At 38.2% G+C, this 26576-nt stretch overlaps 1 protein-coding gene across 1 annotated transcript; it reads left to right on the top strand.

Annotated features, from left to right (window-relative positions):
* Positions 1-417: 417 nt before the first annotated feature.
* On the top strand, positions 418-25613 carry LOC127430511 (cytosolic arginine sensor for mTORC1 subunit 1-like). Its single transcript, XM_051680343.1, has 9 exons — positions 418-712; positions 12375-12445; positions 15394-15587; positions 20287-20422; positions 21232-21355; positions 21777-21887; positions 21975-22057; positions 22403-22497; positions 23305-25613. Exons 1-9 carry the CDS (start codon positions 597-599, stop codon positions 23371-23373), a joined length of 999 nt encoding a protein of 332 aa, XP_051536303.1. The 5' UTR covers positions 418-596; the 3' UTR covers positions 23374-25613.
* The last annotated feature ends 963 nt before the right edge of the window (positions 25614-26576 follow it).

Raw genomic sequence — 26576 nt, 5'->3', positions numbered from 1 at the left:
CATTCTCACCAATCTCGTTATTGCGTCAATTGACCGTTGTGCTGCCTGTCGCTGTTTTTCCACCGTCTCGCGCGCATGTCAAGTTAAAAAGAACTTCAACTATTAAAAAGCGTCTGTTCGAGACATGTGCGTTCTGCTCTAATCGCTAAAGACTTTGTAGGAGTTTCTATGGCGGATTCCCTTACGCATGTCAGGTGCCAATCCTTGTAATAAACCGATTTAAACGTCACAAAACGTGTATATGTTTTAATGTATAAATGTTTCCAATGACACCAACCAAAAAGCTCCTTAAATTTTCATGCGCCTCAATGGAGGATTGGCCTTTTGAGCCAACAAGCGCCCCCTGGAGGAAGACAATTTACGTCTCATTATTAAATGGCAAATATTGCCCTCAATTAATTCGGTAATACAATTACATCGAATTTGTCTCTCCCACCAGCAGCCAGTGTGTCCAATGCACGATGATCATAAGCGTTTCGCGAGCGCAGGTGTGCGTAACATAATATAGGTGGATCTCGCGTGGCGGTATTTAACGCGCCTACCTGCCTTGCAAAAAAAAAATTCATAATATCGGCGTCTTCCGGGGTTACTCGGAGATGATGGATCTACACATATTGGATCACAGTTTAAGGGTGACATGTATAAGCAAACCCGGACTGGAGCATTACACACACCCACTGATCAAACTGATTTTTCTAAGAAACAGGACGAGGTAAGAGCATTGTAATAATGTTTTTTTACGCGTTTGTTTGATGGTATCTCATTATTTTATTCAAGTGCATTATAGAGATGCATGCCTGTTAAAACTGCATCATTCATCCGAATGCAAGTGGAACGAGCATTCAAGCCTCACCCTGTTTTGGTAGTTACAAGAGGTGATAAATAGCAAAAGAATGTCATAACATGTACAGACCCACGGGCCCCTTTACATATTTACTCCTCTATGATATAATATCATGATGACACGTTGCTAATGGCCGTGAAAGGAAGCGGTTGCACTAGGATGTCTCATAAAGTGAGCTATTTCTTGAAAGTTTGGTGTTTGGTGCACACGTATAAACAACTTGAGGCAATAGCTGTGCCTTAAAGGAATAGTTCACCCAAAAATGAAAATTCTCTCATCATTTACTCACCCTCATGCCATCCCAGATGTGTATGGCTTTCTTTCTTCTGCAGAACACAAACACAGATTTTTAGAAGAATATCTCAGTTCTTTAGGTCCATACAATGCAAGTTAACGCTGACCAAAATTTTGAAGCTCCAAAAAGGACAAAAGGTAATCCATGTTCTCCAGTATTTTAATCCAAAATTTGGTCACCATGAGCATGCATTATGTGGATCTAGATCTTAGATATTCTTCTAAAAATCTTTGTTTGTGTTCTGCAGAAGAAAGAATGTCATACACACCTGGGATGGTATGAGGGTGAGTAAATGATGAGAGAATGTTTTATTTTTGAGTGAACTATTCCTTTAAAGCCTAGTTGTGAATGCCAAAAATGCAGTCTAGGTAGGCAGCTCACTAGGCTTTCAAACATAGCCAATGATGAACTTTTCCTCCAAACTTCTTTGCATTTGACTGCACTATAACCCATAGTTTATATTCACTCACAGTGTGTTTTTTTAATTTTAAATGTTATGATGGACCTTTTCGATGCACATACAAACAGTGTCCCCCAAAAGAATAAATGTCATTGCATTAGATAAGAGAAAATTGACCATACTAAAACAGAGACATTTATTTTAAAGAAAGATTACACAAGCATGCTTTTCAAGCTTGAGGGGAACTGACTTCGTACATCCACTAAAGAAACGACTCTTGTACCTGTTGATTAAATGAAGAAAGGGCTAAGAAAATTAAAGTTAGCTCTGAGTTTAAGATCTAGCATTGTCTGTTTGTCGATGCTACCTGCTTTGATATTTTGTTATCTAAATGTAATGACATTCATGCATAGTGTGTGGCTTAAGTGTCCAAATACTTTTAGGGCCAATGTACCGCAACCAATTTGTTGTTTAAATGGAGTACAAAAGGCTTGACGTAAAAAAACATATCATTGTACTTGGGACATTTCCCAACAGCACCCTCTGGAGTCACTGTGTTCTTCAACACCAGTTTTTAACCGTAAAGTTATAATACAGTACAACTGAGGATCAGGGCTAGAATCTTCGTGAACAGTTTTTAAAGGAATGTTCCAGGTTTAATACAAGTTGTGCTCAATTGACAGCATAATGTTGATTACCTAAAAAAATAAATAAAATCACAGTTCCAGTGAGGCACTTACATTGGAAGTGAATGGGTCCATTCATAAATATTAAAATACACTGTTTCAAAAGTATATCCACAAGACTTACAGTACACATTATACATGTTAACGTGATTTTACCTAAGTGTTGATAAAATTGCTTACTCTGTTCTCTGGCGTTGTGTCGTCATGGCAATGTTGTTACATTGGATATAACTTTACACTAATAAGATTAGTAAGCAATTTGATCACACTAAAATAACAATTCCCCCCTGGAACTTTAAAAAACCAAAAGTAATCTTTGACTTAACAAGAAACAAAAAATCTGAAACCCACCCAAATTACTTTCAACAACAACTCCTTTTCATTGGAGAAATATTTCCATCACATATCCCTATATATGCAGATGGATCAAAATCATGTATCATCTGCATTTGTGATCAACCATCAAAAAAAAATGGAATATCCATCCCCAATCACAGCTCAATTTTTACAGCAGAGGCAAACGCTATGGTCTTAGCATTGGTCTTCATAAAGACTATGCAGCAGAGAAACTTTCTGATAATTTCAGATTCAAAATCATGTCTTCAGGCAATGTCATCTTTAAAAAATGATCACCCAATGCTTGAAAAGATTCTATGCAAGCTGCTGGATTTGGAGGCCCAAAATTTCAATATCTGCTTCTGCTGGGTACCTGGACACTGTGGAATCCCCGGAAATGAGGAAGCAGACACTGCTGCAAAAGAGGCGTTATCAGCGGATTTCAAAAAGTGTCCAATACCTCCCACTGACCTAAAACCAATAATAAATTCATATATTAAAAACAAATAGCAAATTTTGTGGGATCAGTGCACCATGAACAAACTCCATGAAATCAGCCCTATTGTTGGCAAAAGAAGTTCCTCTCTGTTTTCAAATCACTGGGACCAGATCGTCTACACTCGCTGTTGAATAGGTCACTCCAGGATGACAAGTTTTTAATATTGGGAGAAGATTCACCAACATGTACCTTCTGCCAGAATCCATTATCCCTGAAACATGTTTTATTAGACTGTACTGGTCTTAACCCCATGAGAAACCTTTTTTATTCAGTCAGCACTCTGGAAGAAATGTTTTACAAAGTCAACACACCAAACACAGTTTTAGAGTTTTTAGGAAAAATAGATTTTAAAAACCTTTTATAGAATTCCTTACACATTTCTCGCCATGGAAATAGCCATAGAAGCTGGCATGGCGTTAAAAACAAATAAATATCACACTAAAATAATGTTAACACGTATGTTTACATCTTGTGGCTAAACGTTTGAAACAATGCATATTCTAAAGTTTATTCGCTGGCCCCCATACTTTGTAAGTGCCATCCTGTAATGAAATTTTAATTTTAAAAATAAATTGGGGTCGATTCAGTTTTTCCAATTTATTTTTTTTATTGGTAATCACCATTATGCCACAAATGCTGTTGATTTATTGGCGTTTTCATTTTGGAAACTCTTCCCTGTCCACACTTTTGTTTTCGAATGTTTTCCGAAAGTTGTTGGTCCACACTGAAATGTCTGAGAACACTTAAATCCCTTTACTGCACATGCAAAAAAACTGAAAAAACAAAGCAATAAGTGTGGCCCTGTGTCATTTCCATTTACGGTCTGAAACGCAATGGAGCACAAGAGTGCCCACCTACTTTTTCAGCTGTCTGTGTTCCGGAAGTATTTTTCCTATTAGGCTTTTCATAAAATCCTTCATAAGAGTTTTAAGCCATGAACCAAAGCAACCAGCATTCACAATATTACAATCTTTGATTTGAAGCAAAAAAGATTTTGAAAATCATACAAAAGGACAAAGGTACAAGACTGTGTACTTACCGTCTTTCATGTGGGCAAGATCTACAATCCCATGAAGCATTGCGAATGATGTAATCGAATAAATGATGGATATATATAAAGCTATTGATTTTTGATAAGTATAAAAAATGTATTTAAAGTTTTCCAATATATACAAATATATGTGTAGTTTGAGGATGAAGTGCACATATGTGCAAGTGCAAATGAGATTTGAGAGCTATGGCAGCTGAGGGCAAGCTTTTAGGTGAATAACGACTTAAATTTCAACCTTTCCCTAACACAAAGCTATTGAATAGCTTAAGAAGACTTGGAACATAGCGTACGGACAAGTCTTATGGGCCACTTTATGGTGTTTTTTTTTCTCTTTATTGTTTGAAAGTATGTTAGATTTTGAAGCAAGTTAGCCCTTTGTCATCTCCCTTTGTGTTCCAAATAAGAAAGAAAAGGCAGAAATATAACTATGTAAACGCAGACACTTCTAACCATGCAAGCTCTTTTTTTTTATTTTTTATTATTATTTATTTATTTTTATTTTTTTGCATAGTTGGCATCTAAAATGTGTCCAACCGCAGTTCCATAACTTAACGCAAGTATGCATTGCATTCTCAATGTTGCCACATGGGTTGCCTTTGCCTTAAGTGTATGTAAGACATTAGTGTAAACTGTCCGCTTCTGCAATGAGTTTTCTCTTTCAAGTAAGCAACTGTCATGGAGGAGCAACTTGCCTGAATAGTAACAAATCCAGATTAATAGCAGACTTTCGAAGGAAACTCTATCGCCCCATTGAGTACTTAGGTTTGTTACTGCCACAGTAACGCAAGAACGCACATTAGTATAGGCCAAAGTATACTTCGGGTGTCCGTTTTGCACGGTATGTGTGATGCAAATTGCGTCATCAGCACAGCCACGCGCCGCCTAGATTTTCTTGACCAGAGCACGCGGTCTTATGCTGTGCACGTCGCTGACGCATGCGGCGGTTATTGACCGTACTAAAAGAGAATCGCAAAGAAGTTGTAGTGGGCATGCGTCAAACGCATTCGTATTCGGTCAGAAGAATATACTCACAAAGGCAACGCGGTCGACCAGTCGCGAGCCGATTTGGAACGCGCCAAAACGAAGTATATATGGGCCTTACACTGGCGGCCAAAAGTTTGGAGTAATGTACAGATTTTGCTGTTTTGGAAGGAAATTGGTTCTTTAATTCACCAAGTGGCATTCAACTGATCACAAAGTATAGTCAGGACATTACTGATGTAAAAAAACAGCACCATCACTATTTGAAAAAATTCATTTTTGATCAAACCTAGACAGGCCCCATTTCCAGCAGCCATCACTCCAACACCTTATCCTTGAATAATCATGCTAAATTGCTAATTTGGTACTAGAAAATCACTTGCCATTATATCAAACACAGCTGAAAGCTATTTGGTTCATTAAATAAAGCTTATCATTGTCTTTGTGTTTGTTTTTGAGTTGCCACAGTATGCAATAGACTGGCATGTCTTAAGGTCAATATTAGGTCAAAAAATGGCAAAAAAGAAACAGCTTTCTCTAGAAACTCATCAGTCAATCGTTGTTTTGAGGAATGAAGGCTATACAATACTTGAAATTGCCAAAAAAAAACCTGAAGATTTCATACAAAGTTCTACACTACAGCCTTCAAAGACAAAGGACAACTGGCTCTAACAAGGACAGAAAGAGATGTTGAAGGTCAGATGTACAACTAAACAAGAGGATAAATACATCAGAGTCTCTAGTTTGAGAAATAGCTGCCTCATGTCCTCAGCTGACAGCTTCATTGAATTCTACCCGCTCGACCTGAGTTTCATGTACAACAGTAAAGAGAAGACTCGGGTGCAGGCCTTATGGGAAGAATTGCAAAGAAAAAGCCACTATTGAAACAGGAAAAACAAAAACAAATGGTTAGAGTGGGCAGAGAAACGCAGACATTAGACAACAGATAATTGGAAAAGAGTGTTATGGATCTTAACCCCATTGAGCGTTTGTGGGATCAGCTAGACTGTAAGGTGTGTGAGAAGTGCCCGACAAGACAGACACATCTATGGCAAGTGCTACAGGAAGCTTGGCGTGAAATGTCACCTGAGTATCTGGACAAACTGACAGCTAGAATGCCAAGGATCTGCAAAGCTGTCATTGCTGCATGTGGAGGATTTTTTGATGAGAACTCTTTGAAGTAGTTTAAGAAGCTCTGAACATTTTTTTCAAATTATAGTAATTTTTTATGTTATTAATGTCCTGACTATATTGTGATCAGTTGAATGCCACTTTGGTAAATAAAAGTACCAATTTCTTTCCATAAGAGCAAAATCTGTATATTATTCCAAACTTTTGGCCACTAGTGTATATTCAACCGGACCATTTGCAACACATTGACCAAGTGCCCTACATCTGCATATGTTCTTGCGTAAAGAATTTTTCTGGCCAAAGTCATACATACAGGTTTTAAACTAAATGCGGGCAAATCAATTACTTAAAAAAAAAAAAAAAAAAAAAACATTTTTGGGTGAAAAATTACAGTTGAAGTCAGAAGTTTACATACACCTTAGCCAAATACATTTAAACTCAGTTTTTCACAAGTCCTGACATTTAATCGTAGAAAACATTCGCTGTCTTAGGTCAGTTAGGATCACTACTTTATTTTAAGAATGTGAAATGTCAGAATAATAGTAGAGAGAATGATTTATTTTAGCTTTTATTTCTTTCATCACATTCCCAGTGGGTAAGACGTTTACATACATTTTGTTAGTATTTGGTAGCATTGCCTTTTAAATTGTTTAACTTGGGTCAAACATTTTGGGTAGCCTTCCACAAGCTTCTCACAATATGTTGCTGGAATTTTGGCCCATTCCTCCAGACAGAACTGGTGTAACTGAGTCAGGTTTGTAGGTCTCCTTGCTCGCACACGCTTTTTCAGTTCTGCCCACAAATTTTCTATCAGATTAAGGTGAGGGCTTTGTGATGGCCACTCCAATACCTTGACTTTGTTGTCTTTAAGCCATTGTAACGTCTGTGTAAGATCAGTGATGGTTAATTACACTTTGTTTAAAAAAAAACCCTTTTAGCCTTTTGACATTTGCATATAAATTACTGACCTGGCCTCCTCGTTTACATTTTATATGGGTGCTAAATTGCAGATGGTCTTTATCACTATCAAAAGTATGCTAAAACAGGTCGCCTCTGGAGTGTCTCCATCAAGCTTCAAACACATTCCACAGAAAAGGGGGTGACCCCCCGTGCCAGGCACCAGAGCAGTTGTCTGTCTCCAGTAATTCCAATACACGTCACACACACACCTAAAGACATTTTCTCTATTTTAGGCCATAGTAAGCAGTTATAAATGTATCTGCTATATGCATGTGTTGTATGTATATTCCCCTATTATATTAACTTAGTTAAAACCCTTTACTTGTATTAGTTAGACGTTAAATGCCTATATTCAAGTGTATGAGTGTATCTCTGTTTAATATCGTCTGGAGGTTACCTTCTTGGTATCAAAATGATCTTCCCTTTATTTCTCACACAATAATGTACACCATGTGATCGTGAAATGCATCGAACAATTCTTACTATGTTTTGAATTAAAAGCTGCACTAGCGGTCCAGATCAGCAATAAAATGCGAATGGGCCATAAACGGAGACAAAGGATGTCTCTCCCGCTCAAAATGCATGCCTCTGATTGGCCACTCCACCCACAAAATGGGTGCGGCAATGAACTAGTAAAACTCCAGAACGCAGACTAATCATCGCTCAAAACTCTTCTTCTTGAGACCAACACACTCCAAAACTCTCCTCTTGAGTTTAACCTTCTGGCAGTGTTTACCTTCAAGTAACTTTGTGGATTTCCTGTGGACTTCTTCAACTCACTCCTAAAGAAATCGTCGAGAACCTCGTCTACCGCATCAAGACTCTTATTCAGCAACAAACCAATGCAAGTAACCATTTACAACTGATTAGATGCGCGTTTAAGTTTGAACCCCTTTTAAGGTGAATTGTGCCTCTGATGATTCTCATTTAGGTTGTGGTTAATTGATGTGAAATATTGCCATTCTTTGCTCTTCTCTCTCCTTTCCTTACTTTCCTTCATTCTATATATGTATGTTTTGCTTAGTTTGTTTGTATGTTAGTTATAGTTTCATTTATTAAATCCCTTATATTCACAATTGATTGTCTCTGTGTTCCGCTCACAATTCAAAGTCACTGAATGTTGCTCCTTGCTACATGCTAAACTACTGCTAGCACTGTATAAGTAGGAAGGCTATTGTTCCTTGGCCAGGAAAGTAATCTTCCTAGAATTGATAAATAATTATATTGTCTGCTCGGTGGACGGACAGATCAAGTAATTGTAATGTCGATTCTGCTACAGTTAATTCTAAGATCTAATCTAAATATTTATTATTAATTATAACCAGTTATAATTAATTATAAATAATTCCCTTTTTAAGCTAATTTGCTACACCATTTTGCCACAACTATGGAGGTGTGCTTGGGGTAACTGTCCATTTGGAAGACCCATTTGCGACTAAGCTTTAACTTCCTGGCTGATGTCTTCTGATGTCTTGCTTCAATATATCCACATACTTTTCCTTCCTTATGACGCCATCTATTTTGTGAAGCGCACCAGTCCCTCCTGAAGCAAAGCACCCCCACAGCATGATGTTGCTACACCCATGCCGGTTGGGATGGTGTTCTTCAACTTGCAAGCCTCACCCTTTTTCCTCCAAACATAACGATGGTCATTATGGCCAAACAGTTCAATTTTTGTTTCATCTGACCAGAGGACATTTCTCCAAAAAGTAAGATCTTTGTCCCCATGTGCACTTCCAAACTGTATTCTGGCTTTTTTATGCCGGTTTTGGAGCAGTGGCGTCTTTCTTGCTGAGCAGTCTTTCAGGTTATGTCTATACAGGACTCATTTTACTGTGGCTATAGATACTTGTCTACCTGTTTCCTCCAGCATCTTCACAAGGTCCTTTGCTGTTGTTCTGGGGTTGACAGAATGCATCTCCTTCCAGAGGTGTTTATACTTGCGTACTATTGTTTGTACAGTTGAACATGGTACCTTTTTAGGTGTTTGGAAATTTCTCCCAATGATGAACCAGACTTTTGGAGGTCCACAATTTCTTTTGGCTGATTTATTTTGATTTTCCCATGATGTCAGGCAAAGAGGAACGGAGTTTGAAGGTAGGCCTTAAAATACATCCACAGGTACACCTCCAGTTCAGTACACCTCCTATCAGAAGCTAATTGTCTAAAGGCTTGACATAATTTTCTTGAATTTTCCTGCTTGAAGGCACAGTTAACTTGGTGTATGTAAACTTCTGACCCACTGGAATCGTGATATAGTCAATTAAAAGTGGAACAATCTGTCTGTAAACAATTGTTGGAAAAATTACTTGTCATGCACAAAGTAGATGTCCTAAACGACTTGCCAAAACTATAGTTTGCTAATATGAAATCTGTGGAGTGGTTTAAAAATGAGTTTTAATGACTTCAACCTAAGTGTATGTAAACTTCTGACTTCAACTGTATCTTAATGTTCTCCACTTTAGGGTTGCAGTAGTATACCGGTTTCAAGGTATACCATGGTATGAAAATTGATGGTTTTCATACTATGTACATTTGCTTATCTACGGTATTGAGAAAAAAAAAATGCAACCGGACGGAGAATCTCACCTGCGCGTGCGCATCTCCTTTCCTCCTCGACTGCCAGTCAGACTCGTCAACTTGCACCACACACACATGCAGCGGAGAAAATGTCAGAGAGAGGCGAGGGGGTCTGACATAAGTGTGTGTGTGTGTGTGTGTGTGTGTTTGTGTGAGTTAAAGCAGTGTTTCTCAACTGGTGGGTTGCGACCCAAAAGTGTGTCGCAGGTCTATTCGTACTGGGTCGCGGACAGAAGGGGAAGAACAATGCCATGGTTCTCCCACTGAAGATATTTCAGCGGCCGCCCAAGTGATAGCCTATTTAGGACAGCCGAGGCAAAATGAATGATAATCTCACAATCAGCTAAAGGCTTCTCATCTGCACTTTCGCATGAGTGTAACGGAACCAGCTCGCAATCATGATCTACTCTTCTCTCTGGTGTGGGCGTGCAACAACCGGGCTTCCCTCAATAATGCAGACCTCAAAACTGATGTGACCAATTTCAATTCTATTGAGAATTTTCTAGTTTAAAGCGTTACAGAGGAAGTCAAGTCGAACCTCTCAAACAGTAGGCAGCCCTGACATGCCAAACAGCACTGAGGAAAAGAGCAACACTGTGCTATGCGCTAATTTCTTTTTTTCATTATTTCACGATTTTACATGAGGAAAAGTAACTTATGTTTTGACAATGTTATAGTTTCATATGAAATTATCTAAAGGTAGAATCTGTTAGACCTCATTTTATATCAACAGTGGCAGTTGTAGTTAAAGTTTCAAGATGTGTTTCAGCTAGTATTTATTTTTTAATAAATACTATAATTTGTTATTATTATTATTATTTAAGACTAGCTACACTGACCTAACCATGGTAATGAGGAGCCTTTCCTCCTGTGTAATATGTATGTTCTGTTTGAAATTAGGAAACAAACGGGATAATAATGGGCTCATAAAAGTAAATATGCTCTTCAATTTTTAAAAGGAGGGGAGAGAAAACTTCCTCTAGCTTTTGTTGTTGACGTCAGCAACAAAAATGTCACGATGCATGTCCTTGTACTAAAACCTTCTGTTTTCACTCCTTTAAGGGTCATTGTAACTGATAATAATAATTGTGTAATACCGTGAAACCGTGATATTTTCTGAGACGGTTATCGTACCATGAAAATCTCATACCGTTGCAACCCTACTCCACTTGCAGCTTTGAGCATAGAGCATCTCATACCGTTGCATCTTGAGCATCTCATACCGTTGCAACCCTACTCCACTTGCAGCTTTGAGCATAGAGAGAGTTTTTTCCAAACAGCCCTTGTGTGAATGGTTCATGCACCATGTACGACCAATATTTTCAAAAGCTGTGCAAGGACACTTTGAGACAGATGGTCAAGTTACATTTATTCCTCATGAAAAAGTTTGGTTTTTACCACCTCACACACTTAGTTTTTCACTCTTGTGTATTTTCCCCTTCCATTTCACCTTTTTTGTCTCATTCCCTCCCTCTGCCTTTTCTCACCACATCTTGGTGCATTCACAGGAAGTTGAACCTTAGGAGCTCTATTGTAGATGTTTTTCGGAAGTGTGAGACTAGCTAACACAATGCTGCTGTGCTAAGGGTGGGGATTTATTATTTCCCCTTGGTTTGGCCATGCATGGATCAACCGATTCTTTGGAGTCTGGATTGTATTCCGCTGAGTTGATTCAGCTGCACTGGCCTGCTGTGTAAAGGAAGGCCTGTGGGTGACTGCCAGTATAATACCACAGCTTTTCCTGAAGATAAGAAACTGGCAGATGTTTAAAAGCGCACCTGCTCTTGTCTATAATAAAGTCATGATGCTATGCTCCATGATTTTGTCATATTCGGATCAGTCGAATGCAGCATCAAGCAAAGCAGTCAAAGATGTGCGTCTTGCAGGTTTACACATTGAAAAACAGTGCAGAGAGATGAAAAACATGTTTGGTGTGAACAGCCCCTTATTAAGGTGCCTAATTTTGTGGGGGCAAGCACCACTCAAATTTTCTGCTGTAAAAATCTAGTTTTAGGTTACAGTATTCATTTTGGTTGAGTAATGTGTTTAAATGTGTATTTTACATTTAACTTTTTTGATAATGGAGAACCTGATGCAATGCAAATGATTGAGTTAGATAGTAATTAGACCACATGACCGCCATAACTAATAAGTATTGTTTCATCATGAGTTTGTAAAATTGATGTGGGTAGATTCCAGTTAACAAGCAAGTTCTTTTGTGCAGTTGAAGACATTAAGGCACAGTCCCTTTCCAATAATTCCCTGTAGCTGCTGCCCCCACTTCCCCTCAGTTCTGTTGTCCGTACACAATAGATCAGACTGAATGAAGTGGAGCATGTTGTTCTGGGTTTCTGGACCGGCACTTAAAGAATTTGGGTCAAAGCCCATCATGAAGAAACTAATTCGCCAAAACACATTATCTATCTTGCATTCTTTCTTTTACTTGTACATTAACCACTGAGCATCTGCAATTTTATCAATGAACCACCAATCCAGCCTAAATTACATTGTAGAATCTCTCTCTCTGTCTGAAACACTCTCTCTTTACAACAATATGGCATTGTTTTTGTTCGTAATACAATGTCTGATTTGTATTATCTCTCTCTCACAGATGCAAATTTTTTAGTCTAACGGAAACTCCGGAACATTACACAGTTGTCCTTGATGAAGAGGGATTTAAAGGTATCGCACACACACACTACTCTCCAAAGGCCCTTGTGTACAAAGTCCATTGACATTCTGTGTTGCCATGAAGTAAACTGAATTATGTAATCAGTTTAAGCTTTTTTTTTTTTTTTTTCAGGATTAACTGCTCGTCTGTCGTCTTTAAGTGAAGTTTGCCAAGTTGTAGATATAGGAGTCGTATTTAAGTCCACTTATAATATTAGTCAAGGTTTCTTCTCTTTTAGCACATCTCTGCTCTCTTATGACTTTCCAAAAGAAAGATGAGGGAATCATGAAAATAGGATCTGTCAGCTAATGCATAATTCAGATAATTTTTTCTGTCTGTGGTTTAATGTTCTGGTTGTAAATATCTGAGCTATTTCTGCTGTAAGTGATAATGGCTGGATGCAGCACATATGGTTAATCGAGGCAGAGGAGGAACATGATGCGTTTAGCTTTGATTCGTTTCAATGCATGAATTGTCCAAATGGATTGAATTCAGATGTCAATGCGACCGACTAGTTGAATTCTGATTTTTGTTACAAGTGAGTTTTTTTTCCTATAGTGAAAGTACAACACTTATGTTCCAATTTAAATCAAAGAGCTTCAAAGGTTTAAAAATGGGCTTCATTAATGAAATGTGAGCAGAACTGTTTTTTTTTTATTTATTTTATTTTTTTTTATAAGTAATTCATAAAACCATTCTTCCATATGAATATTCTGAACGATTGAATTAGGCCCAATGAGTATAGTTGGAATTGGCCAGCCAAAAAAATGTTTCCCTTTCAATAAGAGATCTTGGAATGTTTTTAACATTGACCATTTTTATGTTTTAAACATTTGTTTACACATTGATGGTTACAGTGAATGTAAAAGCAGTGTTTCGTTTCATTACCAAGCCTGAAACCTCAGTGCTGTTTAACTACATCTTTGCAGTGAACTACATCTTTGCTTTAAACTGAACATACTGAACTTTTTTTTTTTTCGTCTTGAACTCACACTGACACCTTGAGGCATGGATGCAGCTTCATTCAAACACAATAGATTTCAACAACAGTAATTGTAGGAATTCACTAATCTCAATCGGTCATGATTAATTTAATTAGTGGATGGAAGTGTCCAATAACAGGATGATTTATTGAGTTAAGCAAGTAGTATTTGGCTGGTCATGTGATCATAACATGGCAGTGCCCATGAAGGGACCCTCTCCGTGTGTATTTTAAACAGCTTTTATAAGGTTACTGATATGACTGGAGACTTCATCTCATGTGAGTGCTTATGATTTTATACAAATGTTTCAAAATTACAATACATTTCTTTAGGAGTAAAGGGAAAAAATGCTGAGTGCACCTTTAATTAGGCCATGTCCACACTAAAATGTTTTCGGTTTAAACATGTTCAACTTTTTTCCATTTCCTAATGTAATTTAGTTTTCAACCTTTTCCAAATTATGCAGTATTAAAAAGCGTTTTTGAAAGCCTCCATTTTCAGTAGAGGAAAATGCTTATCCTGGATGGGTGAGCGGTGGAAACGTAGCAAAATCGATGCGATTTCAACCAAATATGTATTAGTGTGGATGTGACCTTAGTCAGCACAGCAAAAGTGTTTCTCAATTCAGCTTATCTCCTTATTCATAATCTACTAATATTCAATTAAGATACAAGGGATAACCACAGTCATTTAATAAAAAAATATTTATTTTTGAGGTTGTACAAAAGGTAATTCATGCTATCACACTTTCGAGGGAAATGTCAAAGTTCATTGACTTTAAGAAGACTGATTCGTGGACAGGTGAGACAGTACATGGACACAAGAGTTCATGTCTGTTATTGTTGAACTCTTTTGTATGGCTGTCCTCGGCCTTTGACCCACACAGCTGTTTCCTTTTATGCTGAGAAAATTCTGCACCTCAACAGCAAATGTTCTTTCCCCTTCTCATCAACCTCAGGAAGGCAAAAAACAAAAAAAAAAACAAAGAGAAAGGACAAAGTTTTGGGATGCTCTTGAGTTTGCAGGTGTTCTGAAATGAGAACAAGTTGTTTTCTCTATGTTTGAAAGAGATATACAATGGGGTTCAAAAATCGAATTTTTTCCTGGAAATTTAGAAATATTTAAAACAAAGAAATGTTATGACACATATTGAATAAGAAGTATTTTGCAGTGTCTAGGCCTCTAATCAAAAACTTTGAGCATGTTAACTCCTTTGTAAAAATAAGTCAGTTTTCTTTCCTCAGTTGAAGCACACAAGATGCTCTTTGAAGCATTTTCAGATCATGCTGGAAAACATGGATCATCAGGTTGTGTTCATGCCATCTTGAGTATATGCTGTCATTAAAGAAAAGAGGGGCATACCAAATACTAAACAATTCTGAAATTCATGTTAATTTTTACATTCAACTTTTCACTCAGTGTTATGCTGATGGTATAGTTTATAATGGTATGTCAGAAACTGATCAGATCCTTTTTTTATGGGCTTGTATAATTTGGCTCTTTCATACTTTATTCATTTACAGAATGACCCTGTTAACTTTTATACTGTCATGTTGTTAAAACACAATGCCCATCCTTTTAAGACACAGATGGCACTGATGTGTGACTTCTGGCATCAACATTTGTTTTAAATATTTCTAAATTTCCAGGCTTAAATTAGATTTTTTTAAAAGTCCAATTGCTTCGAAAAGTAATAGTACACCTCTCCTAAATAATCTGTACTATGGATATGAATGATAAATCAAACTGCGCAAACTGTGTCGAATGAGTTACACACTTAAATTGAATCCATACTGTAGTGTTGGGGATTTGATCAAACCCTATGCCTTGTCATGTAAAATATGCTAGCTTTTCTTGGAATATGTTGTAAAACGTGTTTGGGTTTTAAAGGAAATAAACAAACCTGTTTAAATTTTGATTGGTATGTTTGACATATGCCAGGCCTATATGTGGTGCCCAACTTTTTCTGTCTCCAGAACTACAGCCATCAGAGCACTTACAGGTGGAGGGCTCCACTTGGCTCCCACTTAACGTCGTCTCCAATGGCAATGCCTCCAGTAGCTCACAAGCTGTGGGTGTCACCAAGATCGCCAAGTCCGTTATCGCTCCATTGGCCGAGCAGCACGTGTCCGTCTTCATGCTTTCCACGTACCAGACAGACTTTATTCTGGTAAGCATGTGTGTCTGTGTGATCCTTGACACACTGGTCTGCAATTAAACTGTCCTATATTGCAAATACGCTGATATATCTGTGTAAGGCTCCAATAAATCAGTCGGGCACTAGTGTCAAGGTGGTCTTTGGCAAACTTCAGGAGTGCAGAAATGTTTTTGTTGGAAAGCAGTGGCTTCATTCGTGGTGTCCTGCCATGGACCCCATGCCTGTTTAATGTTTTCTGTATAGTAGACTCATGAACGGAGATGTTAACCAGTTCCAATGATTACTTCCAGTCTTTAGCTGTCACTCTAGGGTTCTTTTTATACTTCATTGAGCATTCTGCAATGTGCCTTTTGAGTCATTTTTGCTGGACGGGCACATATAGGGAGAGTAGCCACAGGACTAAATGGTCTCCATTTATAGACGGTTTGTCTAACTGTGGACAGATGAATATTTAAGCTCTGAGAACTTTGTAACCCTTTCCAGCTTTATGCAAAGCAACAATTATTGATGGTAGGTCTTCTGAGATCTATTTTTTTTTTTTTCGAGGAATGGTCCACGTCAGCAGATGTTTGCTATTTCACAGAAACTTAAAATGTTTGAGTGCTTTTTATAAGTCAAAGTAGCTCTAACCCACACCTCCAATCTTGTTTCATTAATTGAATGCCAGGTTTGCTAACTCTTGACTCTAATTAGCTTGTGTTGACATCATTAGCCTAGGGGTTCGCATATATTTTACAACCTACACTGTGAATGTTTGAGTGATGTATTCAATATGTAAAAGAACGGTACAGTAATTTGTGTTATTAGTTTAAAACAGATTGTGTATGTTCATTATTGTAACTAGATTTTAAGACAAATTTATACATAAATGCAGGTAATTCCAAAGGGTTCACGTACTTTTTCTTGCCCCTGTGTATATACAGTTGAAGTCAGAAGTTTACATACACCTTAGCCAAATACATTTAAACTCAGTTTTTCACAATTCCTGACATTTAATCGTAGAAGACATTCCCTGTCTTAGGTCAATTAGGATCACTATTTTAAGAATGTGAAATGTCAGAATAATAGCAGAGAGAATGATTTATTTCAGCTTTTATTTCTTTCATCACATTCCCAGTGGGTCAAAAGTTTACATCCACTTTTGTTAGTATTTGGTAGCATTGCCTTTTAAATTGTTTTAACTCGGGTCAAACATTTTGGGTAGCCTTCCACAAGCTTCTCCCTATAATTTGCTGGAATTTTGGCCCATTCCTCCAGACAGAACTGGTGTAACTGGAGTCAGGTTAGACAGGTTTGACTTTTTCAATTCTGCCCATAAATTTTCTATCGGATTGAGGTCAGGGCTTTGTGATGGCCGCTCCAATACCGTGACTTTGTTGTCCTTAAGCCATTTTGCCACAACTTTGGAGGTATGCTTGGGGTCATTGTCCATTTGGAAGACCCATTTGCAACCAATCTTTAAATTCCTGGCTGATTGTTGCTTCAATATATCCACATAATTTTCCTTCCTCATGATGCTAAGTGCACCAGTCCCTCCTGCAGCAAAGCATCCCCACAACATGATGCTGCCACTCTCATGCTTCACGGTTGGGATGGTGTTCTTCGGCTTGCAAGGCTCACCCTTTTCCTACAAACATAACGATGATCTTTATGGCCAAACAGTTACATTTTTGTTTCATCAGATCAGAGGACATTTCTCCAAAAAGTAAAGTAGTTTGTAGTTTGGCTTTTTTATGGTGGTTTTGGAGCAGTGGCTTCTTCCTTGCTGAGCAGCCTTTAAGGTTATGTTGATATAGGACTCGTTTTTACTGTGGATATAGATACTTGTCTACCTATTTACTCCAGCATCTTCACAAGGTCCTTTGCTGTTGTTCTTGGATTGATTTGCACTTTTCGCACCAAACTACGTTCATCTCTAGGAGGAAATGTGTCTCCTTCCTGAGCGGTAGGATGGCTGCATGGTCCCATGGTGTTTATACTTGCTTACTATTGTTTGTGCAGATGAATGTGGTACCTTCAGGCATTTGGAAATTGCTCCCAAGGATGAACCAGACTGGTGGAGGCCCACAGTTTTTGGCTGATTTCTTTTGATTTTTCCTATGATGTCAAGCAAAGAGGAACTGAGTTTGAAGTTAGGCCTTAAAATACATCCACAGGTACACCTCCAGTTGTCTCCAAATAGCCTATCAGAAGCTAATTGGCTAGTTGCCTAAAAGCTTGACATCATTTTCTGGAATTGTCTCAGCTGCTTAACTTGGTGTATGTAAATTTCTGACCCACTGGAATTGTGAGAGTCAATTAAAAGTAAAACAATCTGTCTGTAAACAATTGTTGGAAAAATTGCTCATGTAATGCACAAAGTACATCTATTTATTCATGCAAATATCTGATTAGCCAATCGTGTGGCAGCAGTTTAATGTATAAAATAAAGCAGATATGGGTCAGGAGCTTCAGTTAATGTTCGCATCAACCATCAAAAATTTGATCTCTGATTTAGACCGTGGCATGATTGTTGGTGCAAGATGATTTCTGTAACTGCTGATCTCCTGGGATTTTCACACACAACAGTCTCTAGTGTGAATAGAGAATGATGCGAAAAACAAAAAACAACCAGTGAGCGGCAGTTCTGTGGATTAAAACGCCTTGTTGATGAGAGGTCAACGGAGAATAGCCAGACTGGTTCGAGCTGACAAAGGCTACGGTAACTCAGATAACCCCTCTGTTCAATTGTAGTGAGCAGAATAGCATCTTAGAATGCACATGTCGAACCTTGAGGCGGATGGGCTACAACAGCAGAAGACCACGTTGGGTTCCACTTCTGTCAGCCAAGAACAGAAAACTGAGGCTGCAGTGGGCCTACCTTTTATGTACCTCAGCAGAAATCTAGATTTGTCAGACCAGGCGATTTGTTTTTCTAATCGTCTACTGTCCAGTTTTGATGAGCCTGTGCCCACTGCAGCCTCAGTTTCCTGTTCTAAGCTGACAGTAATGGTACCCAGAGGGGTCTTCTGCTGCTGTAGCCCATTCACCTTAATGTTTGACGTATTGTATGTTCAGAAATGCTTTTCTGCATAGCACTGTTGTAACGTGTGCTTATTTGTGTTACTGTCACCTTCCTGTCAGCTTGGATCAGTCTGGCCATTCTACTCTGGCCTCTGTCATTAACAAGCCATTTTTGCCCACAGAACTGCTGCTCGCTGGATGTTTTTCGCACCATTCTCTGTACACTCTTGAGACTGTGTATGAAAATCCCAGGAGATTAGCAGTTACAGAAATACTCAAACTAGCCCGTGTGGCACCAACAATCATGCCACGGTCTAAATCACTGAGAAAATTTTTCCCCATTCTGATGGTTGATGTTCACTTTAACTGAAGCTCCTGACTCATATCAGCATTATTTAATACATTTAAACTGCTGCCACATGATTGGCTGATTAGATAATTGCATAAGTAGATCTACAGGTGTACCTAATAAAGTGGTGTGTGTGTGTGCGCGCATGCCTGGCCAAAAAAAAAAATTGCATACTCTAATATTTTGTTGGACCGCCTTTAGCTTTGATTACGGCGTGCATTTGTCATGGTATTGTTTCGACAACCTTATGCAACATCACAACAATTATTTCCATCCATATTTGCATACATTTTTGGCCGATATCTTGTATATAGCGTTTTAGTGATCTGATCACGATCAATCAGGATGTTTTTCCATGAAGCTGACGGTTCACCACTATCCTTCCAGGTTTTAATAATGCGTTGGACATTTCTTTACCCAATTCCTTAGTTTTCTTTGCTTGATGCTGGCCAATAATTTGCCCCTTATGAAACACAGTTACATCTTTTCCACGACCACGGGATACATCTTCCGACATGGTTGTTTAAGAAATGAAAAGCTACGGGGCCTGGGTAGCTCAGCGAGTAAACACGCTGACTACCGTCCCTGGAGTTCACGAGTTCGAATCCCAGGGCATGCTGAGTGACTCCAGCCAGGTATCCTAAGCAACCAAATTGGCCCGGTTGCTAGGGAGGGTAGAGTCACATGGGGTAACCTCCTCGTGATAGCTATAATGTGATTTGCTCTCGGTGGGGTGAGTTGTGCGTGGATACTGCGGTGGATAGCGTGAAGCCTTCACACACGCTATGCCTCCGCGGTAACGTGCTCGACAAGCCATGTGATAAGATGCACAGGTTGACGGTCTCAGACGTGGGCGGAGGCAACTGAGATTCGTCCTCCACCACCCGGATTGAGGCAAGTCACTACGCCACGAGCACTTGGAGCGCATTGGGAATTGTGCAATCCAAAATTGGGGAGGGAAAAAAAAAAATAAAAAAAAGCTACACACTTCATCAGTTAGGTTTAAAAGAATTGTTGCCAGCTGAAACATATTAATCACTGTGATAATGATCCTATCATAGGCTTTTAAGTATCTGTTTATTTAAATCCAAACGGCGACTTTTGTTTTTGGCCAGGAAGTGTGTGTGTGTGTGTGTGTGTGTGTGTGTGTGTAAAATAAATATATATATATATATATATATATATATATATATATATGAGAGAGATATTAGTATATATCAAATGTGGCTAATTGGGTTTGCTTGTATCTTAATTTTTTTTTATTTTGGACTTCAGAAAGTGCTGGTAGGTGTTTTGGGTACAAAAATGATACCATGCTGTATATACTAAAAGTGTGTGTGTGGTTTTTTTTTTTTGTAGGTGCGAGAGAAAGATTTGTCAGTGGTGGTGGAGACTCTAGAGACGGAGTTTAATATTTTCAGAGAGGAGGGGGGTGAGCCTGTGCCTCTCCACAGTCAGGACGCCTGGGACGGCCTCCATCGGAACGGCAGAGAGAGTGAGACTGAAGTTAAAGAGGGACACATTCTGACATTCACAAAGACATAAGTCTGGATCTTATCCAGTTTTATTTTGTGTCTTTTTAAAATTCTGAAACTATGTCGTTATTATGGAAGTCTTTTTTTTTTTTTTTTTTTTTTTTTTTTTTTAAACATTCCTTTTTTACTTGCCATAGTTTCAGAATTCTTTGCTAAAATCAGTTGTTTTTTCTGAGACAAGCTTATTCTTTTTGTAGTTGTTTTCATCACCAGACACATTAACAGTGTATACACTAAACAAGTGTTTGTGTCCTACTACGCTTGTTACTGTATTTATTTTGTGACATTTAAAGAGTCGTGTGTGTGTGTGTGTGTGTGTGTGTGTGTGTGTGTGTGTGTGTGTGTGTGTGTGTGTGTGTGTGTGTGTGTGTGTGTGTGTGTGTGTGTGTGTGTGTGTGTGTGTGTGTGTGTGTGTGTGTGTGTGTGTGTGTGTGTGTGTGTGTGTGTGTGTGTGTGTGTGTGTGTGTGTGTGTGTGTGTGTGTGTGTGTGTGTGTGTGTGTGTGTGTGTGTGTGTGTGTGTGTGTGTGTGTGTGTGTGTGTGTGTGTGTGTGTGTGTGTGTGTGTGTGTGTGTGTGTGTGTGTGTGTGTGTGTGTGTGTGTGTGTGTGTGTGTGTGTGTGTGTGTGTGTGTGTGTGTGTGTGTGTGTGTGTGTGTGGGTGGGTGGGTGGGTGGGTGGGTGGGTGGGTGGGTGGGTGGGTGGGTGGGTGGGTGGGTGGGTGGGTGGGTGGGTGGGTGGGTGGGTGGGTGGGTTCGTGGGTTCGGGTTCAGTTCCACATGCAACGGTTCATCCCGTCTTGATTCCGGAAAATCAGTTCTGTGTAATGAGTCTAGATCCAGACACTCTGCCAACGATTGCCACTACCCTTATAGACGTTCTGTTCTACTCTAACAGGTATGAATCATTCTGTCATAAACTCATGTAGTAATCTTTTCTGCATGTTAACACCTAAGGTGTAAACACCACACCATTAGCAGACCAATATTGATCTAATATTTCTCTGCCACAGAGGGTTCTTGAATCATATCAGTTTAACACACTTTTGACTCTGTGCTGACACCTGCTGATAAAACTGTATACAGTACTTTGTTTGGATCAAAAGCATGGATGCATCCCTAAAAAAACAAAATAAAAAACTTGAATATAGGCTAGCCCTTTTCCATTCATTTTAAAAGTGTGCAGACATATTTGAAGATAACAAGTCCTAATTAAAGTATTGTAATGTTTACAATAACTTGTTTAATTGCCTATAGCATCCTTATAAGCTACTGAGTGCCAGTGCTGACATTTGTTTTTCTTGCAATATCTCTTACAGTCCAAAAGAGGGCGCCAGTGTCGATCAGAACATGGAATGCATCAAGTTCTTCTCATTCTCTCTGATTGATGGATACATCTCCTTGGTGATGGACACAGAAGCACAGAGACAGTAAGACCCTCATATAGTGACATTTGCAGGTGTTAATATCAAGGCTTTGTCATTGCCGCATTTGAGAAAATGTGTCTCTCTCTTCAGATTTCCTGCAGATCTTCTCTTCACCAGCAGTTCTGGTGAGCTCTGGAGGATGGTGAGGATAGGAGGACAGCCTCTTGGGTTCGGTGAGCTACTACACTTACAGTTTTATTACTAATGAGATTTTTCTTGGTCTTTTAAAATAAAAGTTTTATCTATTATGTTGACAGACTCTATAGTTCACAACCAATTATAACAGATGTCATTTGCATATGTCAGGTTCCAATTACCTGCTTAGTACCCTATGTAGGTAGTAGATATCAGGGTAGCTCACTAGGTTGAGCATGTCATTGATTTGGTGTCAGCCTGATCAATCATTAGTCCTGACAATAGCAGAAGCTCTATTTATAAGTGATAGATAAATAGACACAATCGATTAAATCTGAAAACTGCATGAATCCCAGTTACTGACGTTTCTCTGTCCTTTTCAGATGAGTGTGGGATAGTTGCTCAGATCTCTCAGCCCCTTGCAGACAGTGATATATCGGCTTATTACATCAGTACCTTTAGTTTTGATCATGCTCTGGTAAGAATTATTTTCCTCTCTTTTCACACACTTATTTTTAAGCTTGTTTTAATGGCAGGTGCTGAGATCTAGAGGGCCTTTATTGACAAAGATTTTTATCTTACCACTAAGAGTTCTCCAAAGAGTTCCTATCTAGGAGTTTTTGCATAAAACCTATTCACAAAACTGCTAAGAGCAAGTTTTAGTGAGGAAATTTTAAGATAAGAGTAAGGCAGAGTTGACCTCATTGCTATGGATGACATAACGTTTTATTAGCACTATTTTAAATCGCCCTCAGTGATTGGTAGACAGGGAACCTCTATTTGTCAGCTAAGACAGACAATGATATATACATACAGTAGATGATGGATGGATGCAAGGGTGTAGATTTGGCTTGAATATGGGGGGGTTACAGTTTTATTTAGATGTGGCCAGGGAACCTTTATCTATTACACTTTTAATTGTGTTTACAGTGTTTAATGTTGTATTGTATTGATTTGGATGTGACTGGCTGCTGTTACACTCCATCAATCCATATGCATTCATATGGTGTGTTGAAATCCCATTCATTCCTATGGGTGAGCGCTAGTCCTTTAGGAGACAGTATGAATCATCTCGTCTGTTTACACCCAACCTGCAAATGGTTGCGTACCATTAGCATGTGTCGATCTGCTGATGGCATGTGAAATTCTGTGTTTGACTCTGTGAATACTGGATATTTGGATGAGACTTAATCATCCATTTGTTTGTGTACTCAACTATTCTTCTAACGCTTTCCCAAAATCTTTGTAGCTCTCACTGTTTTTCGGATTTTGTTTTCTTTCTCAGGTGCCAGAAGAAGACATTGTAAGTGTGACTGAGATGCTTCAAGCTCAGATGAAGGATGTGTCCCACTGAAGCCCTTGTTAAATGCGTCTTTAGGTTGAGGAGTGTCGAAAAATGTCCATACAGTGGATGGTAGATCTTTACTGAGCCATTAACACAGTATTACACCCCCAATCATCTAGCCATAACCAGAGGGGTGCTACAGTTCAGGGTTTGTGAGCTTGGGGTGGTTTTTAAACAAATGCCTACCCTTAAACTGTGCTTTAGCAGAAACATTGTTGATCATATCCCATTAGAGAGAATCCCAAGTATTTTATATGCTTATTTGAAGGACATTGACATTGCATATCTTTGCAGAAGCCCGACTGTTTGAAGCACTTGTGAATTAGAAGTTATGATGTGTGCCATTTGATTTGTGGCCTTTATTACTTCAATGCAATGGGATAATAAGCAAATATTGAGATGTTTCGTCCTGAAATATGAAACTGGAAAATCCCTATTGGGGTTTAATGGCTGCCATTATTTTATGCCTTTTGCAGTGCAAGAACTCTTACTATTGTGAGTACTCTGCTCAGGCAAGTCTTCCAGTATTGTCAGGTTTTTTTTTAATTATTGTTTTAAAGGGATAGTTCTCCCCAAAATGAAAATTGTCACATTTTACTCACCTTCTTTCTTGCTTTCATAGTATGCAAAAGGAGATGTTAGATGTCAGCTTCAGTCACCATTCACTTTCATTGCATTTTGTTCCATACAATAAAAGAAAGAGAGCCATTTGGGTTTTGGAACAACATGAGGGTGAGTAAATGATGACCGAATATTCATTTTTGGGTTCACTATCCCTTTAAGAGCAAGGAACATATATTTTACTTTTGTAACCTTTGGTGTCATTTAAATATTGCACATAAATAAGCAGTTACGGATGGTGACCTAAAGGGCAATTAATGAGCATTTCAAACATATCTTTGCACTGTTCGAGTGATTATAGTGATTATTTCATGAAAAATCGGATATAACCAAACCACAAGTGTTTACAACAAAGTTATTCAAGTGAATCGCACGAAGAACATGTCCGTGTCATATTTCACGCTAAAATCAAATGAAATTTCCCATAAAGAAAATGAATCCTGGTTGCTTATTTGTAAGGACCATTAAGTATTTTTACACTGGCATTATTTTAATGACAGTTAAGTCATTCTCATTACTATAATTCCAAAAAATGTGCATTGCTTTACTGCGTTGGGGGGAATATGCTTAATTGTTATGAAAAAAATGTCACAATGCAAAAAAATACAATAAAAAATCTTTATAAATGGATCTTATCTTTAATAAACGGATACTATTATGGAAGCGTAATCAGCATTGATTTGGCTTTTATTTTGCCCACAAACCGATTAGAAAACTTTCATCTATTTGAAATAACTTTGTAGCAGATATTTTTTTGAAATAAAGAAAATCCTCTTGCACAGCTGTCTCTTTTAATGACGGCACATTGGACTATGCTCGTTACATTTCTGCCTTTGCTGCCTCTAAAAGAGGCTCAGCATCAGTGTGGCCTTACAATCTCTCATAATATTTGTTTTATCCCAGAGCAGGATGTTCTTTTGGAACTAATTTTGTTCACTACGAAGGAACCATGCTCAAAGGAGAGATATATGACCATATGTATATGCAAATTTGGAAACAATTGTATTGAAGCAATTGTTTAGGACATTTATCCTCAATGTGTGGTTTTGATTATTACAGGAGCCCCAAAAATGACTTTTAAAATGACCTATGGAGAACTTTCTCATTCCAGCCATCGGTTTAATGAGTTGGTTTAAAGTTCTGTTCCATCATTTACATTAATATTAGTAAATGCATTAGGTGTCATGAACTAACAATGAAGAATATTTTTAGCAGCATTTATTAATCTTGGTTTGTTAATTGATAAACACACATTTGTTCATCGTTAGCTCATATTGGTTTATAATGCATTAACTAATGTTAACGTATACAACTTATAATTTAAAAAATGGATTGGTAAATGTTGAAATGAACATTAACCAAGGGTAATACATTTTATTAACGTTTAAAGAAATTCCAGTGCCATCAAGGAAAGATTTTCATGTTTATTTTTTTTTTTTTTGGCAAAGACCAAGGCTATGACAAAAATCCATTTGTAAAGGTCAGTACTCGTAAGAATTTGTTATTCTTTCTTGCTTTTTGTAGCCTATGCTTTGGGCATTTACCTAAAGTCATTTTTGGTACATTTTATACAGTGTCAAAAGAATTGCATACCAGAGTTTGTAACTGCTTATTCAATAAACGACCGTAAAATACTTGTTTTGTGTTTTTTCTAAGACTTATACAAATCATGTGCACATTTAAGGGGCCATACAAAACTTCACAACACTTTTTATATGTAAAATATCAAAGCGATTTTATTTCACCCCAAAAACAAAAAAAGTTGATCCTTGAGAAATTACACCATGTTTTAGTTTACTGAAGTAGGAATATTTAATGTACAATCAATATATGGTGTATTGTAACACATGATTATAATGCATTTAAAGGACTTAAATAATGCAATATATAAATACAGGTTTCAGAGAAAGTACCAATAATAAAGAAGCATATTTGGACATTCCTGCTTTATCTCCCCTTTAGTGTTTTTTTTTTTTGTTCTTTTTTTTTTTTTTTTTTTTTTTCCTTTTTCTCCCAATTTGGAATGCCCAATTCCCAATGTGCTTTTAAGTCCTTGTGGTCACACAGTGATTCACCTCAGTCTGGGTGGCGGAGGACGTATCCCAGTTGCCTCCGCGTCTGAGACCGTCAACCCGCGCATCTTATCACGTGGCTTGTTGGGCGCATTGCCACAGAGACATGGCGCGTGTGGAGGCTTCACACCATCCACGCTCGACTCAGCACGTGCCCCACCAAGAACAAACCACATTATAGCGACCACGAGGAGTTTACCTCATGTGGCTCGGAATTTAAAGAGCTTAGCCTCTAAAGAGGGAGGAGACGGGAGTGAATATTCAAGACACAAAACAATCGCCATTGATAAGTATGGTACACCCAGATAATGGCTAAAGATTACATATTAAAATCATTATTTTCCAACTCCATCATTTAAAATTCCTTTGGTGAATAACATCAACAATAATACACCTTAAATCAAAACGAGGCTTGGCTTGATTTCATTGTTTGACATTACAAGACTGTACATTTTACAAATGTTCAGACAGCATCCCTAAAATGTATTTGTGTTATCAGGAAAGATCCTTTGATATTCA

This window comes from Myxocyprinus asiaticus, chromosome 3, assembly GCF_019703515.2.
Source record: "Myxocyprinus asiaticus isolate MX2 ecotype Aquarium Trade chromosome 3, UBuf_Myxa_2, whole genome shotgun sequence".
Classification (NCBI taxonomy): domain Eukaryota; kingdom Metazoa; phylum Chordata; class Actinopteri; order Cypriniformes; family Catostomidae; genus Myxocyprinus; species Myxocyprinus asiaticus.
This window is presented reverse-complemented; position numbering and strand designations above follow the sequence as displayed.

Excerpts from the sequence above, each read along its gene's own strand:
- LOC127430511 (XM_051680343.1), top strand. The coding sequence starts at position 597 with ATGATGGATCTACACATATTGGATCACAGTTTAAGGGTGACATGTATA. Across the intron at positions 15,588-20,286 it reads ACCAGACAGACTTTATTCTG|GTGCGAGAGAAAGATTTGTC; the intron begins GTAAGCATGTGT and ends TTTTTTTTGTAG. Across the intron at positions 21,888-21,974 it reads GACACAGAAGCACAGAGACA|ATTTCCTGCAGATCTTCTCT; the intron begins GTAAGACCCTCA and ends CTCTCTCTTCAG.